Below are 21,196 nucleotides of genomic sequence, written 5' to 3'. Positions count from 1 at the left end.
GGGAACCCACAATCCTGAGTCCTGTGCTTTGGGCTACAAGAGGGAGAAGTCAGGGAAGGTAAGGATGGAAAAAGAGAAAAAATAGAGAAAAAGAAATTATGTTCCTGTTAAAAAATAAGTGGGTGCAAATTTCAAGAATACTTTAAATTGACCTTTTTTTCCAGAGAGTGGTTGCTAGGTCTATAGAAAATCTAAATGTTTTTTAGGTGTCTTGATGGGTGTGAAAATCTTGGTGGCCTTTTAGCTCAGAGCTGTTGTTCAAGGGCAGCACTTGGGTCACTGATTGGCTCTTGCAATTCCCTGCAAAGCAAGAGGAGTTAAAGTTTGCAGAGGGGTAAGTCTTTGTTTTCGTTCAGTGTTTACCAAATTGGCTAACCAGGCACCACATTTGCTACCAGTAAGAAGTAAACTTTAATGCAGCCTTAAATGCAAATAGGACAAGAGGAAACAGCCTCAAGTGTTGCCAGGGGAGGTTTAGATTGGATATTGCAAAAAATTTCTTCACTGAATGGTTTATCAAGCGTTGGAACAGGCTGCCCAGGGAAGTGGTTGAGTCACCATCCCTGGAGGTATTTAAAAGACATGTAGATGTGGCACTTAGGGACAGAGTTTAGTGGTGGACTTGGCAGTGCTGGATTAACAGTTGGACTTGATGGTCTTAGAGGTCTTTTCCAACCTAAATGATTCTATAACCTTGGAGAGCCTGTTTAGAAGGTAAAAGGTAGCAACCAAAAAAAACCCAGCAGGATGGAGACCTCAACAGTGACATCTCAGGCCCACAGGTATGTCCAATATCTTCAGGAAATTCTTCCAAGGTTTGAATTAAATTCAGATAATTATATTTAAAGACTTTTTCTTGAAAGAAAAGAAAATCAACAAGTCCTTTTATGCTTGTTTTAACTGCTCCTGGGAGGTGTGATTATTATTTCTGGTATATATCTAGTCTATAATGCATTGTGCAGTCTTTAATAATTTCCAGCTGCACAAAGTCAGCGAAAGTCTTTCTGAGCTCAGCAGGTGATGGCTCAAGCTCCCCATGGAGGGGAGGTGCAGGAACCAGAGAAATGACGCCCTTGCGTGTAATAACTGCTTTCTTTATTTTCTGGGCATGGATTAGTATTTAGTAGATCTGTTACCCAGATCTTGTGCATTGAGATAAGTTGTTGACTATTACCACTACGACCTGTTCAGGATGTGGCTTCTTTGCTGTCATGATTCATTATGTAGAAGGATGCTAAATGTGTCAATAAAAAGTCATTGATTTTATGCAGAAGGGACAGGATTTGAAAGAACAAGACTGTATGTGCCAGGGTAAATGGCCAGTGTTTGCAGAGGTCCCATGCTGTGGTGCTGCTGTCTCTGAAACCTCAGAGTCTGGAGTTTACATAGTTTGTGGCAGAGCTATGCACAGTTCAAAAGTTCAAATTATATGCTGTTCAGAGTGTGTATTATTATATCTGGTATATCTTCTTCTGCATATAACGGCATCTAAGGAAATAATATTTTTAATTAAAATGCTGAAAAACATGGAATCAACTGGGTCAAACCATTAAAGTCTCCTGTTTCTGCCTCCCAAGAGGGGCCAAAGGTAGATACTTGCAAATAGAGTCTGTGAAGCAGGTATGAGCAAGGGATCAGGCCCTCAGCAGTTTCACACACTTAGAAAGTTTACAAGCCGGATGGATATCAGACACTCTGTCCACAAGCTCCATAAATATACCTGAAATCTCTTTGACTTCTTCAGCTCAAAACCTTCCTTGTAGCCTGTCTTATGATTTATGTTCTCACTGAAGAACACTTCATTTGTTCACACCCTCATTTGTTTTAAGCTTGTTGCCTGATGATGTCACTGCGCACTGTGGTTTTGTGGTTTTGGGGACTGAAACTGAGAAAATTCTTTTCTATCCATCTTTTCATGTCACTCATTATTTTGTAGCTCACTTTCAAACACTGCTTCAGCTGTGGTTATACAATACCACAATAAATAAACTCAGATACCTCTCAAGAACATGATGATCACATGAGACCCTGCTAACTGGGGATGAAATCACCTTCCTGTTCAAGTGTGTTCCAAGAATGGATTAGTTTTTTCACTATCAGGCTTTATGCTGGATTAGATATAGTTTTGGTGAAAGGTTATGCTATGTGCTTTGATCATTCAGACAGAAATGTGATAGTGAACCGATTCCTGATTGAAATCTAGCATAACTACCAGGTTACCCAACCATGCAGAGATTTGGCATTTTTGACCAGGGAATAAACAGAACATGAGAAATACCCTCTGAGGTCAGATCCTATATCCATCTGGCACTGTGCTCTTCTCCAGCAGTGGCAAAAGGAAGTGATATTCAGTGAGAGCACATGAGCCTGGGCAGTTTCTCTGGTTCATTCTCCCCAGCATCCAGAACATTTTTATCATATGTTAGTGGATACATCCCTGTCTGGTCCTTTTAGTATTTTCAGTCTTGTTTTGTTGAGTGCATCCTCATTCTAGTGTCGTGGGTTTTGCTGAGTAACAGACAGCTCTGCTTTCACCTCATTCACCAGTTAAAGTTTACAAATTTTGATCCTATTCCCACTTAGTCATCCATTCTCCAGATGAGGAGTCCCAGCTATTTCAGTCTGTCATAAGATGGCTTCTCCCACCCTTTTTCTGTGCCTCCTCTAACCGTGTTATCTTTTTTGAGATGTGGAGACCAAAGCTGCCACAAAACGTGAGATGTTGACCTGATTTATTCTGTGTCTTGTCTTATGTGGACCCTCTTGTGTGGGTTCACCAGTGCTTTACAGGCAAAATAACACTCACTGCTTCCTTCCTTACACCCATCCTGACAATACCCAGAACTGTGTTGACTTTTTTAAACTGATGCTGCACACTGACCTGCTGACTTCAGAGACCAGCAGTGATGACTCCAGGACCATCTTCTTGTGTTTGATTGCCAGTTCAGTGCTTCTCAGGCATGCTTGATTATTTTTACTCACTGCACCATCCTAAAAATACAGAATATTGTCTCTTTTTCAGACTGAACAGACTCTACCAGGACCCTCCTTTGATCACACTTAACAGTGTTTTCTCCACATTGCTGAGTTTTGAGTTCCTTTCGAGAGGAGCAAAGAGAGCAACGAGCTGTAGCCAAAATGCAGTAATTTAGTGGCATATGATGTTCTTTGTCATATTTTTATCTCATTTCTTATGCTTTCTAATGGCTGATTTCAGGCTTTGACTGCTGCAGTGCATGAAACTGAAGTTTTACAGAGAATTATCCTCAAAGATAGCAGAATTTCTTTCCCCAGTAGCTCATTTGGAGCCTGTTCTTGAATGTACAGGTAGTATGTATAATTTGATAATGACCACTGTATTGTCACCTTTTGTGCAGTTTTGTTTTCTTATTGATGAGATATTTATAGTTGAGACATGTAATCTTGTAGTATGGCATAGATGTGAAAAACCCCAAGCTTCAGAACTGATACCTGTGTGTGTGCTACAGCTGTTTTTTAAACGGTAGCTTGTCATACAGGATTCTGTATTCACTTTCTTGAGGAGCTGAAACTTTTCTGTTGCAAATCCTAGGACCTGTCAAAACAGTGGAACCAGTGGGAAATCAGGAAAAATGGAAACAAGTTCAGACAGCTCATAAGAGCTCCAAGCTGTGAAAGAACCACAGTAGAAATAATGAATTTTGCGATAAAGGGAAGCTCATTGCTGAAACAGGATGAAGGATCTGACAGTATACTGTACGAAGCAACCCTGCACTGGGAAGCAGAATAAATTAAATAAACAGGAAAAATCTTCCCTTAACTTCTGAAATCCTGAGAAGACATGAAATTAGTACATCATTACCCACTTATTAAGATTTTTTTTTGCTTTCCATATGCCCAAGAACACAGAAGCTATTTTATTCAACCCTCTTTGATAATTAAATGTAGCGCAATAAATTTCTTGCCAGGATTTCATTTATTATCACAAATGACACACTAGCTTAATAAAAAAATGGTGTTGAATTAACCAGCTCTGCTCATGTGATTGTTTTAGATTGATTAGGCTTTTCATTTTGAAACCCCATCTTTGTATTGTAATTATGTTGTAATGAGAGTTTGAAACTCTCTTTGAAATGAGAGTTTTAAATTATGAGATAATTTACTTTTCCTTTCAATTTCCTTGACTAGTACATATTGTGGAAGTGATTAAATGAGACATGGTTTTGATTTACTTTTTTTGCATTTGGAAAGAAAGGATAAAACATTTTTAGAACCTTGAGAATTACGTTCCCTTTGCTTGTGTTTATTTGATGGAAATTAGAACAATCATGTGTAGATAATTACTCACCTTGTGCAATACTGTTTGATCTACTGCAAAACTCCTCAGAAAATGAACTTCTGTTGAAAGAAAACACCCACCAAGCCGCCTTACAAAATGCAAATTACAGACACACCTATTCAATTTCATGTTCATGTGTGAGAAGGCTCAAGGCTTTTTCCTCTTTCTTCAGTTTGTAACACTTCCTCAGTTAAGGCAGTCTCTGTACCCGTAGCTTTACAATCCTGAGGCACTGAAGCTGGCTCAGATCTGAGCGGCACAAACCTTTGATCATCCCTGAACTGCACAATTTTGATGGTTCCAAAAAGTTTGCTGAGACTGCTGCTTCCAGGGAAGAAGGGACTTGGGGGGAAAAAACAGGGCAGCTGCTCCAATAAGGATTTTTCTGCTGCTGGGAGCACATTGGCAGCTCACTCACCATGGCCATGTGAGAACTGGATGGTCTCAGGGGACACGCTGAATAAAACAGGGTTTGTATCTGTGTCTGTCCTCTGTGTTTCCAAATTTCACTCCCTGGTTTCATTCCTCTGTGCCCACCAGGAGCGCAGCTCACACACCAGCACTAGGGAAGGGCATCCCAAGGCTCAAGGCTATGAAAATAGACCTTGATAGGTATCTTGATCTAATGCAGATTAAGCCCAAGACTGGGTTTTGTTTGAACAAGAACTGGAAAGCTGCACTGAGAGGGGGCTCTGTGGAAGGGGACAGAAGGTCCCTCCTTGAGCTACACATGCCTGTATTTAGATGGCTCAGCTTATTCTTCTGACCTTATAAGTGATGGAGAAGTGTTTTCTGCCGTCATACAGTAAGTGCCTAGAGTGAAGTAGATTACCTGCACTCCAGAGGCGCCCATTTGTCTCTGGATGACGTGTGACCATTCCCACAGCAAGAAGATAGTCTCCTCATACGTCAATTCTCCAAGCACACACACCTCTGAAAGGATTTTACTGGAAGAAGAAAATCTAAACGATGTGGAGAAACTCCAAGGAAATTCTGAATTAGTAAGGTCACTTGTACTGTCATACTGACAACCCTGAAGTGCTTTTTTTTTGCCAACTTTTCTTTAAATTAGACTGCAAATTGCAATTATTGGAAATCTGAGAGAACATTATGCTGTGCAAGAAGTGATCACGAACTCTCTGTGATGATGGGACAACATAAATGAAAAACAAGGAGCATGAAAGGATTTTTTTAAAAGCTGGAAACTGCTATGAGTGAACCTTAATGAGAGGAGAATGCAATTTATGAGTCTTTTTTTCAAAGAGTATGAAAATTAATTCAGAGACCCAGTGGACTTTTGGCACTGATAACGGGAAATGAACCTTTGTATTTACAGAGTTCTGGTTAAAATTCACCATGATCTGAGTACACTCAAATACTGTGTTACGGTTGGTGTCCCACTCTTATTTACTATTTATATCAAGGACACCTCAGTGAATCACAGTCATAAAGTAAGGCCCACATTGTTATTGTACATATGCAGAAGAGAAAAAATTGTCTAATCTTCAGATTTTTTTACAATCCTCATGTGAAAGGAGCTGGGAGACTCAGTTCTCTTTGAACTAAGCAATGTTCTTGGTTAGCTGAGATGGCGGATTTTTAATTGCTTCTAATCAAGGCACTTACAATAGGAAACCTGTTGGTAGCCTGCAGGAATTCTTCCATCTGCTTCTCTTTGGACATGAAATTGTTTTATTGTGTCTTAACTTAACTTGCTAGATCCAGAAAGGAAGAAAATCCTTATCTGTATTCCTGCATCATGTAGCATATGGGGGCTGTTGAGTTTGCCAGTACTATCACAACACTAACAGTCTCCACCCTCACCATGGGTCCATGATGGGTGAATGACTTCTACACCCCAAGTCCCTCCTGATTTCCGAGGCTCTTGTAGTGCCACGTTTGTGCCTCACCAGTAGCCAGGATGTGCTGTGGGGAACATGGGAGACACTTCGTCACATTTTTAGGGTTTACTTAGAAGTGGCACACAGTTTTATGTCTGGCTTAGGGATAGAGATGGGCAGGAATAACTTTATGGACATTATCAAATCTGGTGAAACTGCACAGAAGACTGAAACCTTCGCTTGTTAAAATTTATACCATTTTGGGCAGAGGGGATGGAGTAATTTTTGAGTTTTCAGCAGTTGATTGAATCTATGTTGAAGATGCAGTGAAGAGAAAAAGTTTGTGGAAGTTTGAGGAAAGATTACTTTTTTTCTTCCTTCCAAGAGAACAAAATGTCTATCACAAAAAGGGTATCCACAGACCATTTTTAAGAGGCCTAAATGGTTTTATTAAGAACGTGGCTGTCACCCATGTGTACAATAGTAGAGTGTATACACTGACACTGGATGAAAAGCAGTTTACATATCAAAGTGATGGAGCCTCTCTGTTGTGAAGGACTGATACCTTCAGTTCCCTGAAAACTTAATTTACTTAGCTTAGACCCTCTCTGGCAAATCCCATGCATAGTGAATGCTGCCTTGCCATCTTGGCAAACAAACCCATACTCTTCTTTCCCATAGCTGAGCCTTGCAGGTGACTTGTGCTTGCTGCCTCTCTGGTGCTGTTGAGGGACACTTCTCTTCATGGTCACAGCTGCCCTTGGTCCAGGGGTGCAGAAGAGCTCAGGTGCCTCCTGATGCCCTCCTGTGCCCAAACTTCTGACAGACCAAAAACCTGAGACTGAAATACAGTCTACTTCCTAGATTGGCACCACTTAGTTATGGTGAACTTGGCTGTTTCTCTATCTGTCACCCTGTGGCACCCTCTACAGTTCTGTCTTTAAGCAGTTTCAGTGTTATATAAACATAAGAATCACGGAAGACAGCCCAGTTTCCACATCAGGCTTTATTAATGGCCATTTCCTCCAGTCATCCTCTGACTGTTGCTTTACTTAAGCCATGTTTTGTCTGGGTACTACATTTCCACTCATACTGGTCAGATTCTGGCATTCTTTGGCACACAGAAGTTGTGCGTTTTCTGCTATTGTGCCTGGCATTGCTGACATTTCTCTTGGGCCTGGCCAGTAAACTTAATTTGCTTACTCTGAATACAATTTTTAAACATTATCAGCTTCTCTTTTCAGTTTGCAATATCTTTTCCTCCATAGCCAAATGCACCTTGAGTTTGCAGGTGATTTCAGATGTTTGAGCACTGGTTGTTATCAGGTGTATTCAGTTGGTAGGTGCCTGCTTGTTTTGGCTAGTTGGACTGTGTGCTTCCCCAGGAAAGTTTTTATGCCTACAGCAATTTAGGCAAACAAGTTCTCTGATGACAGTGAAAAAAAAATGTGCTGAACATTTGTCACTGCATGCTTCTGGCCAAAAATGCTGCCATTTTACTAAATCCTCTATGTTTGACTCTCAGTCCCTGGTTTGTTTGCCAGTAGAGTTAATAGCACAAAATTCTCAAGCAGCATAGGTGGTATCTCCATCTGGAATATGCAGCATGTTTATTTCCTTGGAAGAACTGTAGTATGAAATCATGACCACAGAGAGCTCCTCTTGAACCAATGGAACCAATAATTGGGATAATAGTACAGAGCAATGTACTAATAAAAGTGAAGTCCTAAGTGAGTTGAAATGCACCACTGCTCACAAATTTGTGTGGGATTCAGTGATTGTTCAGCTCTCAAAATGAGGTGTAAAGAAGTATATTTTCAAAATATAAAGCCATGTAATTTTAACATTTCAAAATTAAATGTTTCAGATATGCTGAAATGTTTTTCTTGACATTTCAAAATGAAAAAAGACCAAATTGCCTGCAAACTGAGCCACATATTTCACTACTATGTAATACAAAATCTGAACTATATTGGTTTCAGCAAGCAGGTAAAATCTGCAACAATGGGATTTACATTTTCACCATCAAATAAAGCTAGATGAATAATTTGCAATGACTTTGGATTTCTGAATATAATTCAGATTGGTCTGGTTAATTCAAAATTTTAAGTCCACAGGCTTTTATTTAATGAAAATACTCTTTTGGGGTCAGTCTGGTTCTATTGATTTCTTATCCCATTTTTATTTTTTTATTTTAGTTGAGACATTCAAAGCCAAGGTTCCATTACTTCCCACTTCTATTCCAACCACAGTCCAGTTTACCATTAAGAAGAACTTTCGTGTATGTTTCCTGTGTTACTGTGGCTACTTTACCAGGCCTTGATTGGTAAAAAGACATGTGCAGACTCTAGGGGTTATTTTTAAATACTGATTCAAGTTTCCAAAAACATTTAAAGACCTGGAAAGCTTGAACTGCATGCTCCAGTGCTCAGAGATTTGATTTCCACACCCCAACTCCCTCTTGAATGATGAATCATATGCCTTGAAAACACACACTTTGAAAAAGGATGAAAAGATAAGAAAACAATGAAGATAAACTTTTCCAATGTGTAAGGATAACTGTGCTAAATTGCCTTCTTTAATCTCTCAGGGAGGCAGTTACAGAACAGCTGGCATCTTCCCGTCTCTCCTCCAAAATCTTCTGTTGAAAGGAGCTCTCTGGGCACAGCTTTATTGCAGAAAATGGTGTTTCTTTTCCATGTTGCTAAGAATGGATGCTGTGCTGAGCTGGGCTCAGGGGCAAGGGGAAGAAGTCCCGTCTTTTTCCCACGGCTTTTCTTCTCTGTCAGTGTATCAGCTCCTTCCTTGGCCGTAGGGTATGGCAGAGCAGAAGCTGGAGCAGTAGATCAGGTGTGAATTGGAGACTTGAAGTTCTTAGTCTTGTAGTCATACTTCATTCTGTGCTTGTAAAGTATCAGAACAGCATTGATGTCCTGTTGCAGGACCAGTGCTCCTGGAGCCTGACATGGGACAAACAAAGAGTTTTGTGGGATGAGGCTGGCTGGCAACCAAGGGGGGACTGGTGGATCTTTGTTGAGAGGAAAATAGTGTGTGATGTTTGTAGGGATATTTCATTTCACCTCCTGTTCTCCCTACTTCTTCTATTCACTAAAGAGCTGCAGGACCAATAGAAGAGTAAAATAGGAAAAGGACAACCAGCAGAGACCTCTAAATAGCCAGCCTGGCCCCGTGCTGATGCTGGGAGAGGTGCTTTAGGTGCTTAGCTTGGCAGCTGTACTGCCTCCCATCTCGGGGCCATGAAGGGTTTGCCATCAGTTTCCCAAGAAGTAGAACTGCACCATGAGTCTCTGCTGAATGTCTTGCCATTGTTTACCTCTCATGGCAACTAGCTGAGGCCATGCTTCCCTGCCTGCGTCTCACCCTGTGAACACATCGCATTCCTGGATGACTGTGGTAGGCTCCTGGCAGGGATTTGTGGCTAAAACTGAGCTGAAGACAAGGAATATGGAAGACCTAATGAGGCTACAGAGCCACTTTAGCCAGGCATGATCTGAAAAAGGACCTCACCAATTTTTAACTGGCATGATTGGTTTTAAGATGGTTTGATTCCCAAATGCAGTACAGGAAGGAGGCAGATATGCCCCACACAGTGATAGCTGGTGTTGATGCTGGAGAGAAGCATTTCTCTAAAAAAGCTTGAAGAGAAACACTTGTCCAGGCCTGTTCATGCCTTTACTGCTGAAAGGGAGTGAGAACTAACTAAATAAAAGGCAAAGCTGTTGTGGTGTATGAGCCACTGATAGCATGGGTGTCATCACCAAGGAATTTACACAAATACATTTATGTTTATCTTAATTCAGTGGAAAAGTGCTTTTGATCTGGATCCTGTAATTTGTCTTTTATCTCTGGTCTTGTCACAGGCATAACAACTACATGTGTGGGAAGTCAGTAGATCGGAAACTTATCTTTGATTTACTTTCTTTGCATCTTGTTGCCTTTCTTCAGTCAGAAGTTTCAGCTCTTCTCTCATTATTTTTGCCTGTACATGGGCAAATTTTAAAAATAAACAAAATTAGATGAAGCATAAAATCAGAGCTTTCTCTTGTTTGCTCCCAATAAAAGGAAATTCAGAATATAATGATCTTCCTTGGGAATCAAAACTTCCTCTTAACACCTCCTTGAGTTAAATTAGAGTCCAGCACAGAAAAGGCCTTGAAGAGACTTCACTGATCAATTTTCTTTACTTTTTCAGAAAGGGGCTGTTTGGTGGCATGAAGCTGAAGAAGAAGAGAAAAGGCGAGAAAGGGTTGACTATTACAAACAAAGATGCACTGGGTAAGGCCTCATAAATCAATATTGCAACTGGGAAGAGCAGGTGGGAGTAAAATAAAACTGTCTGTCTGACTTTTACGTTAGAGAGATATTTTTGAAAGTATTTTTTTTCTACTCTAGAGATAGATAAGTCATTACAGGTGTGTAATTCCTCCAGAAGTTCTTCTTCTTTTAGAAAACTGTGTAGGCCACGATGGCTGGATGGGCTGACCCAATAAAGCCGTGAACTTTACTTAGTAGCAATTCTCCTCTTAAATGTACAGCAGTTATTTTATTTTATTTTATTTTATTTTATTTTATTTTATTTTAATTTGTGCATAAGATGCACAAATTCTCCTGTTTCTTTCCCTTAAGAAAGTTTGGTTTCCAAACTACGGATACGTTCCCCTGCACATCCTACCATTGTCATTTCTCTCCTATCACCACCAATTCACCAGAATCTGTAGTTTGGCAACAATAAAATCTTCACCTTCTATAGTTTTATTTTTGTAGTCTCATGAACTATTTTTGCAGCCTTTGAAGTACAGTGTTGTAATAAACCAGTCACATGTGTCTTGACTGGTGCTTGGGCAGAAACAGGAATGCTTGTTTTATACCATAAGCATTATTAAGCTAAAGGACAATACTTTTATAAAGCTTATCCTCTGGTCCTTAGAGCAAGGGGTCTGGGTTGCTGGAGTAGAGAAAACTAAAAGTCATTTTCTTACTAATTACAAGGCATTCTTCCCAGCTGGGGAGAAGGTTTATCTGCTTTAGCCTCAGAGCAAACAATAGAGGCTACTGCAAGCCCATAATCAAACAATGTACTCTAGGGCAAATAGGGTAGGGAGGGCAGTCATGGGAACTTGGTGCTACAGGTGGAAAACTACGGACTTTTCCTCATAGCCTGAAAACCAGGCTATGCCTACACAGATACAGAGACAATTTCACCTTCCCTCTGTTCTAGGAAGGCTGGACAAGAGCCAGAGGACAGCTGGGGAGCGTAAATGTTATATGAGATTGCTGGGGGAGGAACCTTCGGGGAGCTGGCTTGTTCCTGCCTGCCTTGCAACAGAAGCAAAGTTGTGTCTGTCTGTACCTGCCTGGTGCTTTGCAGAGGAGGGGAGCTGCTACTGCAATCAGTGCTGCTCAATACAAACCACTACTTATCTCTAACTGGGACACCCCCCCCCAAAAATAAAATATTCAGTTCATGCTGATAAATCCACTGCTCTGCTTCACGTGACCTTTTTGCTAGAAGAAATCAGATGTGAGTTTTACTTTCTTGTTTGTTTTCTTCATCAGGTGATCATGATGAAAGTGCAGTTCTTCTCCATGACAACCTTGGAAGAAGAGAAGAGGGAGAGGAAGACCCAGTGAACAGCAATGCTCTGTCTGATGTTTTTGGATCCCTAAGCCCAAAGAGGAAAAGGTGCTCTTTCATGTATCTTATCTAATATTCCGCAAAACACCTTTTCCATCCTTCTTGGGAATGGCATTGCCCTAGAACAATACATCTTTTGACAGATAATCCATTTACTGATGGCAGTGATCCCTTTACTCCTGCTCTCCCACATGACAGAGTGGGATGTACTTGTCAGCAAAGTATTGTCAGCTCAAAGATATCGACAGATGCTATCCAGTGCAGGGAGAGATTGAAATGGATCCTGTGAGTGCCTCAACTGTGTTAATGAACTTTGCTAAAGAAAACAAACCAGAGGGAACAGCAATCTCTATACTGAAGAGCTTGTGCAGTTATTTTTTTCATTCAGGGGAGGAATGGAGTCAGGTTTGAGGGGATCAGCAAGTGAAATGATTCCCATGCATGACAGGTAGCTGCACTGGTTTGTGTGGATGCCAAACGTTTCCCTATTAACAAGTATATGAGATCAAAGGTGGTCTCTGCTGCCGAAATCAAGCCTAACAGTTCACAAGAAAGCTACCTACCATAAACAATACTAGCTTAGTGTTGAGAAGTCTTTCCAACATGTGTCCAAGTACCAGCTCTTGCCTAGAAATGCCTAATGACCTGTTTTGTCATTTAAACAGGGCAAAGCTGGTGACTAGAATTCACGAAGAGGAGCTGAAAGCCCAGAACTATCAGGTGAGCAGGGAGTGATGGCCCTTAAGTGCCTCTGAATTCCTCAGGCAGACTGGACCTGAGCCCAGGAATGTGCCTGGTATCCTTGTGCCCCACAGATTGCCATCACCATCATCGAGGCCAGGCAGCTGGTGGGTGAGAACATCGATCCTGTGGTGATCATTGAGATAGGTGATGAGAAAAAGCAAACAACAGTAAAGGAAGGCACAAATGCCCCTTTCTACAATGAGGTAGGTGCTTTCCCTTAAAGAAGACATTTTCTTCAGTGGCTCTGGGTGTACTCTATTATTTCGTAGCCCAAAAGGGGATGAATTAAGTTTGCAGAACCTGCATGTCTGAAATGGGAGGTCGGTCCAGGGGGTCAAGCACCAGCAACAGCTCTGTTCGGTTTAGTTCTGTTTGCTCTTTCTCTTCTCAAACTCTATCCATCCTGTTCCCCACCCTCTCCAATTAATTCTGCTCAACTCCCACTGCTGTTGCAGTTTTTCAAATTATGTACTTGGAAGCATGGTCTATAGTGCTGCTCACCCTGCCCCCTCCCTCCCATTTCCCTTCCTATTATTTCACTGTTTCAGCCTTTCCTTAACATATGCTTGTTCCAGCTGGTGACAAACAAGACCGAAACAACCCCAGAAACCAACAGGTCCTTTGGGTTTCCTTGTGCCTCCTGCCCCTTTGACAATACCCTCTAGTCTGGGCCACAGCTGACACGAGCTGGGGGCAAGGAATGGGTTTTGCTGTGTCCACCAGTGCCTCCCCAGCACCCTCAGTGTCTCACCAGGACTCTGTGTGGCAACCCAAAAAGTTGAACCATTCGGCTGACTGCACTGGCTGCCATCACAAGGATGATTCTGATCTGCTGTCACCTTTTCCCACAGTACTTTGTGTTTGATTTCGTTGGACCACAAGTGTTGCTGTTCGACAAAATAATCAACATCTCTGTAAGTACCTGGGAAAGCTTAGCACAGTACGTAAAGGTCATTGTCATTTGTGTAACTTTGGCTCTAAATGATTCATAATGTAATTAAAAAGACAATTTTAGGTACCAAGAGTGCTATAAAGTCAGCATGTAGTGTGGGAAAGAAAAAGGATAGAGGAGAGGAAAAAGAGGAGAAGCAGCTGGCAGTGATTTGAAGAAACATAACCCTAAAGGAAGATTTAGTCTGCCTTTTCAGGGACACTCATTGCTGGCTTGACAATTGACAAGATAGAATGAGAAAATTCAGATTAGCTCACTTTTGTCAGCACGGTCATCATGCCTTTAAATTTCAAGCTGCCACTTGATTAAGATGACTGAGTTGAAATGTCTGGCTTATCTCAATTCCTCAAGTACAATTGTTTCTAACTAAAGTAGTCCAGGTACTTTATCCTCAGCAGTGGCTCTTGGGCTGTCTGGGAGTGCCAGTGGCTGGTTGCTGTCAGCATGTTCAGTGCTGCTTCCACTGCTCACTGCAAGTAAGGTTCCAGCGAAGCTGTGGAGGGACCTTATTGCTCTCTACTATTACCTGAAAGGAGGTTATAGGCAGGTGGGAGTTGGTCTTTTCTCCAGAGTAATAAGTGATAGGACAAGAGGAAATGGCCTCAAGTGTTGCCAGAGGAGGATATTAGAAAAAAAATATTCACTGAAAGGGTGGTCAGGCTCTGGAACAGGCTGCCCAGGAAACTGGTTGAGTCACCAGGTATTCAAAAGATGTGTAGATGTGGCACTTGGGGACATGGTTTAGTGGTGAACCTGGCAGTGCTGGGTTAACAGTTGGACTTGATGATCTTAAAGGTATTTTCCAACCTTAATGATTTTATGAGTCTGTGATATCTCAGAACAGTCCTGCTGGAAGACACATATGCTTTTGGACTTGGGGCATTAGATAATGACATGCATTTGGGAGTCCAAGTCTATGGAGCCATGTTAATTATCTTGTCTGAGACTCATCACCACATTTAGCAAGGTTTCTGAGGAATTAAAGATCTCACTAGACTCTGGACAATGCTGTATTTGTACTATTTAGAAATACCACAGGCTATGCCCTTCATGAACTGTTTTTTTGGGTTTTTTTTGTTTGGTTTTTTTTTTTTTTCCCAAAAGTCCATCCACTTTACCAGATATTTCTCTGCAAATAAATAGTGAGTTGTTGCTTGAGGAAAGGTTCTTTTTCTCTGAAATGCTTTGTCCATTTCAAAACTGTACACCAGGAAAGGGTTTCTGCTGATTGTGCTTAACAGAGACAAGCGGTGGTCAGGACGTATAGGGCACATCTTATACTTGCTTTTCTGGGCTGCTAATAGAGTGACTTTTTCCTACAGAATAAAAAGTGTTCATTTACACATGGCAAGCTGGGCAACTAGGTTTTCAATGCTGGTAGTAAATTGTCAGTCTGAATCCTAAGGCTCACTTGAAATCCCCTGTATCACATGCACAGCTCACATATATGAAGTTCATACAGGAGGTATCTACAGACGTGATCTCCTCTTATCTCTGAGGACAGAATTTACTACAGACTGAAAATGACTCCCATTTTGCATGGGAGCAGATGTCTCCTTGCTGCTATAACTCACATCCCAATGTATGGCCCCTATATGTGTTTCTGACATGGTTTGTATCAGCACAGTGCCAAGGCATCAACTCTTGTGTGCTGCTGCTGCTGCTGGGGGACGTGTAGTTATTTTTCTCCAAGATATGGCCAGTCTTTCCAATCTCACATTCTTTTGATAAAGATTCCACATATCCAGTGATGGAGGGGAGAGTGCCATCTTTCTGAGTGTGTTGGGGATGTGGGAAAATGTGTCACCTTTATCTGCTGTATATCTGCATGATTTCATCAGGCTCAGCAAACTTATTTGATTTATGCCTGATGAAGGTGCAACACTAAGAAATCAAAGGTCCTCTAGATAAGAATGACTTTTAAAAAAACCCCACAAACAACAACAAACTAACCCAGTGCAGTGCTTATGTATGGTACTGAAAACAGAGATTCATTACCTTGCAACAGAGTTTTGGAGAATGCAATCTCTCAGGGGAATAGAAACAAACAGAGGAAATGTGTGTGCTGGGAGTGAAGGAAACCCTGAGGGATGGAAAGTTTCACAGCACTTGCTTAGCATGAATCTCACTTAAGGAGAAAGAAAGGTTGGCAGCCTCCATTACCAGCATTCATGCACTGAATTTGCTTAATCTGTACAAATGAATTTATCTGCATATGAAGCTCAAGGAAAACAAAAGAGATTAGTGCCTTTGTCCATCAGTTCAGCAGTTAGTGTAGCTGTATCCAAATCCTGCATTTGAGAGGAAAATGAGACTTTCAATTTGTCAGCACCTGCTAATTAGTACTGAAATACTGCCGGAAGTGAGGAATTACCAAGGACAACTGAGTGTGTTCCCTAAATCACAGAGGCATAGTGGCCCCAGGCCCTTAACAGAGAATGACATTATATTGCAACTAGAAACCTGAATTTTCTGGTGAGTCTTGAGGAAAGTATCAGTGATCTTTACTTTGAAATGTATGCCTCCTGCGTTTGAGAAATACTCAAAATAAAGTCACATTACAAATCCAGTGCAAAATTGCTGAAGTCTTGTATCCCAATCCAGGAAGTGTAGGTCCAAAGAAAGGGTATGAGATCTTCCAGATTCCTGACATGCTGTCAGAGGCTTAGTTGTTTACTTCCAGTGTTTAGAGTTAGCTTTTGTGGACTTTAATAGGCTTGGTTTCTCTTTGCAATTTGGTCAAGGTGTTCCAGAAAATTCATCCTGCTTTCAGAGGCTTTTCCACAGCCAAGAAATAGATTTCAACCTTTTAAGCTATTCTGAAAACAGGTGAGATACATTTTTTGAGAAATACAGTTCTAGCCTCTGCCTTATCTGTGAAGTGAGCCACATACAAGTATTTGAAAACCAGACAAGGAAATAAATAGATCTGGGAATCATGGTAATTGAAAAATATTAATTAAATTTGAATTAAATTAAATTAAATTCATTACTTGGGATGAAGACTAAGGAGACAGACTTGCTGGGGCCTGCTTGCCATCTCATTTACATCTATATTACTCCTCTGATTTCGTTAGTATTGTAGGGGGTAAATCAGAATTGAGTCTCTTGGTTTATGTGCACATTGAAATGTTGCAAAGAAACACTTCAATTCTTTGTCCTCTGAGTGTATTCAGTTCTTACAGCAATTCAGCTATAACAGAAGGTGATAAAATTTCTTCAGTGAAACCAGTTTTGCCCCGTGTGTTTACGTTCATTATGATTTATTTAAAACTGCCAGAATAAGTACTATAAGTGCATCTGCTCTGAAGATACATCCATCTAATTGCTGCTTTATATAATCCTAGGACCTGGGATGAATCTGTGTGATTCTGCTGAGATGTCACTGTATTGTTTTCTAAATTGTCACAATATTGGGTAGGGAACACATTTCAAATGCTTGCTGTATCTTCTGTGGCTATGCATCCCCAGTTTTGGGTGGTGCTGGATGTTGCTGCTTATTACCTCTGAACCAAATGTGATCTTTGTCTTGATTGCTCTTTCTTATGTTGACTGGGAAGAGAGGTAGTGACATTCTTTAACCCTTCTTTAACCTTTTTAACAGGTTATGCACAACAAATTGATTGGGAGTGTGCTGATAGGCTCCTTTAAAGTAGATCTGGGGACAGTGTACAGTCAACCGGGTAAGTCATGCATCTTCTGCCCATTTTGTCTGTTAAATGAGATGTGAAGCAGGGAAGGAGAGGGAGATGTGCTGCTTTTCTGCTTAGGTGCTTGTGATTTATGCTGAGGGATAGACTTAAAAGTTTTTGGAAGTGTTGTATTCGTATTTGGATAGCAGCCAAACTGTTGGGGAAAAGTTCAACACTGAAAACACCTTGTCAACCTGCTCACTGGTGGGAAGCACTTATCAAGAATGGCTTTTCTTTAAGTGATCAGTGGGCAGTTCTACAAAACCCAACTCCATTCATTTGCTGTAGAGCATCCAAAGCTCTGCCACGTGTGTTGGGGTAGAAGGAGTGGGGGGAGAGAGAGCAGGATGGAGAGTAGAAGGAATAGTGAGGAGAGCATGAGACAACTGAAGGAGCAGACAAGAACAGGAGAGTGAAGATGACAAAGAGGTGACCATGGGTCCTCTTGACTTGTCGTCTTCAGAGCTGTCCACTGCTTTCTGAAATTTGAAGCTAAGAAAAGATCATCTATCCCTTTTTTGGTGTGTTTTTACAACCAAAACATTCACAAAAAATGTACCTGTCTTCCATAATTACTCAAGGACCAGGTCTCTTGGTCTTTGGGAAAGAACACATTTAAGCCACTTGCTGTACATGTCACACAGGTATGACAAAAGTGTGGAGTTATTCAAGCTACCCTTTCTTCAGGGCTCCTGTAACAGTCATTAGAGAGAAATGGCCTATCTGAAGTGAGCAGCTTATGTCTGTACTCAGACTGTGTTAGTCTCTGAATTCTGTCCTGTATCTCCTGCTCACACTTTAGCAGGAGGGTGGTTTCTGAGGGTTGATCTTGGGCTCATATCCCTGGTACACTGTGGTCTCTCCCTCCCACTCCTGTACACACCCAAGGTGATGTCCAAGGACTTAATGTAGGATGCTAGGACCTTTCTCAAGGGAGTTGTTGAAGCAGTGCTACATCAAGGGCTGTTGAGGGTGAATTGTCGTGTGCATTTTCCCCCTTGAAAGATGGAGCTGAACCTGGTCCTGACTACTTCTTCTTCTTCTGGTGGCTGTCCACCCTCTTTCCTCTGTTTCTTAGCTGTCTACCAGTGTTACACCTGGCCACAGCTCCCAGAAAGGGTTTTGCTGCTGCAGAGTTCTGAGATCATCAGCTGCTGAAATACCACCCAACCTTACACTGATCTTTAGTCAATCTCAGTAAACATAGATGAAAATGGGCTTTTTTTCTAATGAACTCTGAATCAATCCTTTGTTTGTCTTTTTTGTCACACAACATTTTGGACCCTCTAGCTGTGTCTGATAAACAAGCACAATCCTCCTGGAAGCACAAATGTTGTTTGATGTGTCCTTTCTGGGAGTGAAGAGGAAAATATTTGAATTTGTTTTGCATCCTCTATTTGAGTGTTTAAGCTTGTCCTTCTTACAGGTCATCAGTTTTGTGACAAGTGGGCGCTTCTCACAGACCCTGCTGACATTAGGACAGGAGCCAAGGGATACCTGAAGTGTGACATCAGTGTAACTGGGAAAGGTGACGCAATACAAGCTACGCAGAAAACAGCTGATACTGAGGAGCAGATTGAAAAGTACTGCAGTAGTTTCTTGGGTTTTTTTAAACTGCTTTCTTCTTTACTAGATGCCTCAATGTATCCTCTACCCTCCTTTCTGTCCTTTCCTTGTTAACTCAGCATTACTAGCAGGATAGCATTGTACATCTGGCTGTTCTGATGTGCTCAAAAAGAGTTTTTACAATTCTCTAAACTAAATTGAAAGGCTTGTTAGGGTCACTCCTCTGCAGCTGATAGAATCGGCCAAGTTCTGTGGCTAAGTTTCAAATTATCTCTGACAGAAGATTGATCTGAAACCAATTAAAGATTTCTTAAAACAGTGAACTAAGAAGAAAAAATATGAGGAAAAATTATTCCTTCTCCACTATCAGATATGTATGTGTGGATATTTTCCATATCCTTAGATAAACTCGAGTGCATTATCATTCTCCTTGTAAAACACAGAAGTTCAATGTGGTAAATGTGCTACCAGCATACTTCAAATTTTACTGGGGCAATGCTTCTGGTCACTGCTAACATATTGGACCAAGTCTATGGAGAGTCACCAAGACGATGGAGAGATGGAGCAAATGGTCCACAGGGGAAGGTGGTGGATGTTGTTTTCTTGAGCATTAAGAAAAGCAGTCTAAGGGATATCCTGCACAAAGAGACCTCTTTTCAGATGAATGAGTAGAAGTATGTAGGTGAATGAGAGGCTTTGGATGCAAGTTAGAACAAGGGAATTTCAGAACAGATTTTTTTACCATGAAGATGGTCATGTGTAACAGGGGCCCAGAGAGAGGGGCAAATCTCTGTCCTTGAAGATATTCAGAATTTACTGGACAAGGTTCTGAGCAGTCTGATCTAACTGGACCTGATTCTATATCACACAGGCAAGTTTGTCAAGTAATACTGTATCATTTTCTCATGGTAATGAGAATTTTTTTGGTTTAGATGCAGAAGCAAATTCATACACCTTTTTGTGTCTTCTCAGGATGCATGCTAACTTGAGGTGACAGTACTGTTGGAAAAAATATCACTTCATTGTCTGGGTTTTCAATTTTAAGAAAACAGCTTCTTGTTTTTTCTTTCAGAAACCTCTTGATCCCCAAAGGCTTTCCATCTGAAAGACCATGGGCCAGATTTTATGTGAGAATTTACAAAGCAGAAGGACTTCCAAAGATGAACTCTAGCATCATGGCCAATGTCACCAAAGCGTTCATAGGCGACAGTAAGGACCTTGTGGATCCCTATGTGGTGGTCATGTTTGCAGGTCAAATGGTAATTGGGATCCTCTTGATCACAAAAGTAGGCCTTCTTTCCTATTAGCTGTGCTACAGGCAGGTGATTATGCTAATGTCCTTTAACTTATAGTTACATAAAGTAAGTAAAACACATATTTCTGTCATCAGAAATTTTTCAGTTCTTAAATTATGCAGGAATACAGTAATGGAGACACTTAATGCCAGCAGATTTAATATCAGCCTCACAGCAGTAGGTTAGAGGCAGGCAGCAGGAGGGGAAAGAGGATTCTGTAGCACTGTTACTAGAACATCGAGTTACAAGACAGTGATTTACCCAGCATGGTATTAGGTAAGTGCTGTGTTCTGATCTCCCTAGAGTGAAATAAGGAAGCAAGACTGAAATCAGTAACGATGGTTCAGTCTGGATTTTAGAGCTGTGTATTGATTTCTGAATTACTGTGCTGAAATTCAGGACCCTTGCAGCTTTCTCTGGGTAGAGTAAGCATTGTAGCAGATTGTCTCAGTGCTGCCTCGCTTCACTGCTCCCAGAGCAACTTCAGCATCAAACATGGTGTGACTGCTGAGAGGAGCTTCTGACTTTGGTGGAAGAGGAGTGTAGAGGAGGTCCAGGGGCTTGGTTTCTCTGGGGTACATCCATGAAACGTGTGTCAGGGAGTCTTGATTATTGGTGTAAATAAGGAAAGAATCAAACTGGCAATTATTTTAAGCCAGCAATGTTTTCTGTGTGCAAGGAAGCCTTAGGGACAGCTTCAGTCGGTCCTTTCCAGACATTTCAGGCATGAGAACAAGGCCCTTGGTGCTGATTTCATGTTTTGTTGTGAATCCAAATTGCAAAGTGTTACTTCTCAAACTAGTGTGGGTTAAAACATTCAAATGCATGAAACCTTCAGGTTCAATAGAGGACTGAAAAAGACATTAAGAATGAGTCACTGATGTGAGTTTGCACACTGGTGTATAAACTATGGTTTCAGAGGTAGTGTTCATGGGTTTCCTGATTCAGTTCTCCCCACTGAATGTGAAAGTAGAAGTTCTGCCACAGCCAGCAACTGTGTGGATTATGGTACAACCCTGACATCTCCTACAGTTTAGGAGGAATAGCTCTGGAACCTACACCTCTAGCATAGGCATTGACCAAAATGTGAGCCAAATAAATGGCTAGATTTTTTGCTAGATAAATTGCCTCA

At 41.2% G+C, this 21,196-nt stretch overlaps 1 protein-coding gene across 1 annotated transcript in view; it reads left to right on the top strand.

The window, feature by feature from the left end:
* The first annotated feature begins 711 nt into the window (after positions 1–711).
* Positions 712–21,196, top strand: part of FER1L6 (fer-1 like family member 6) — a 72,146-nt gene continuing 51,661 nt past the window's right edge. Inside the window, exons 1-9 of the mRNA XM_032691204.1 lie at positions 712–782; positions 10,373–10,455; positions 11,737–11,863; positions 12,481–12,535; positions 12,631–12,762; positions 13,411–13,473; positions 17,116–17,194; positions 18,630–18,786; positions 19,842–20,028. Coding sequence (XP_032547095.1) covers positions 748–782; positions 10,373–10,455; positions 11,737–11,863; positions 12,481–12,535; positions 12,631–12,762; positions 13,411–13,473; positions 17,116–17,194; positions 18,630–18,786; positions 19,842–20,028 — 918 coding nt within the window. The 5' untranslated portion in view covers positions 712–747. The remainder of the gene's footprint in view (positions 783–10,372; positions 10,456–11,736; positions 11,864–12,480; positions 12,536–12,630; positions 12,763–13,410; positions 13,474–17,115; positions 17,195–18,629; positions 18,787–19,841; positions 20,029–21,196) is intronic.

Source organism: Chiroxiphia lanceolata, chromosome 1, assembly GCF_009829145.1.
Source record: "Chiroxiphia lanceolata isolate bChiLan1 chromosome 1, bChiLan1.pri, whole genome shotgun sequence".
Classification (NCBI taxonomy): Eukaryota; Metazoa; Chordata; class Aves; order Passeriformes; family Pipridae; genus Chiroxiphia; species Chiroxiphia lanceolata.
This window is presented reverse-complemented; position numbering and strand designations above follow the sequence as displayed.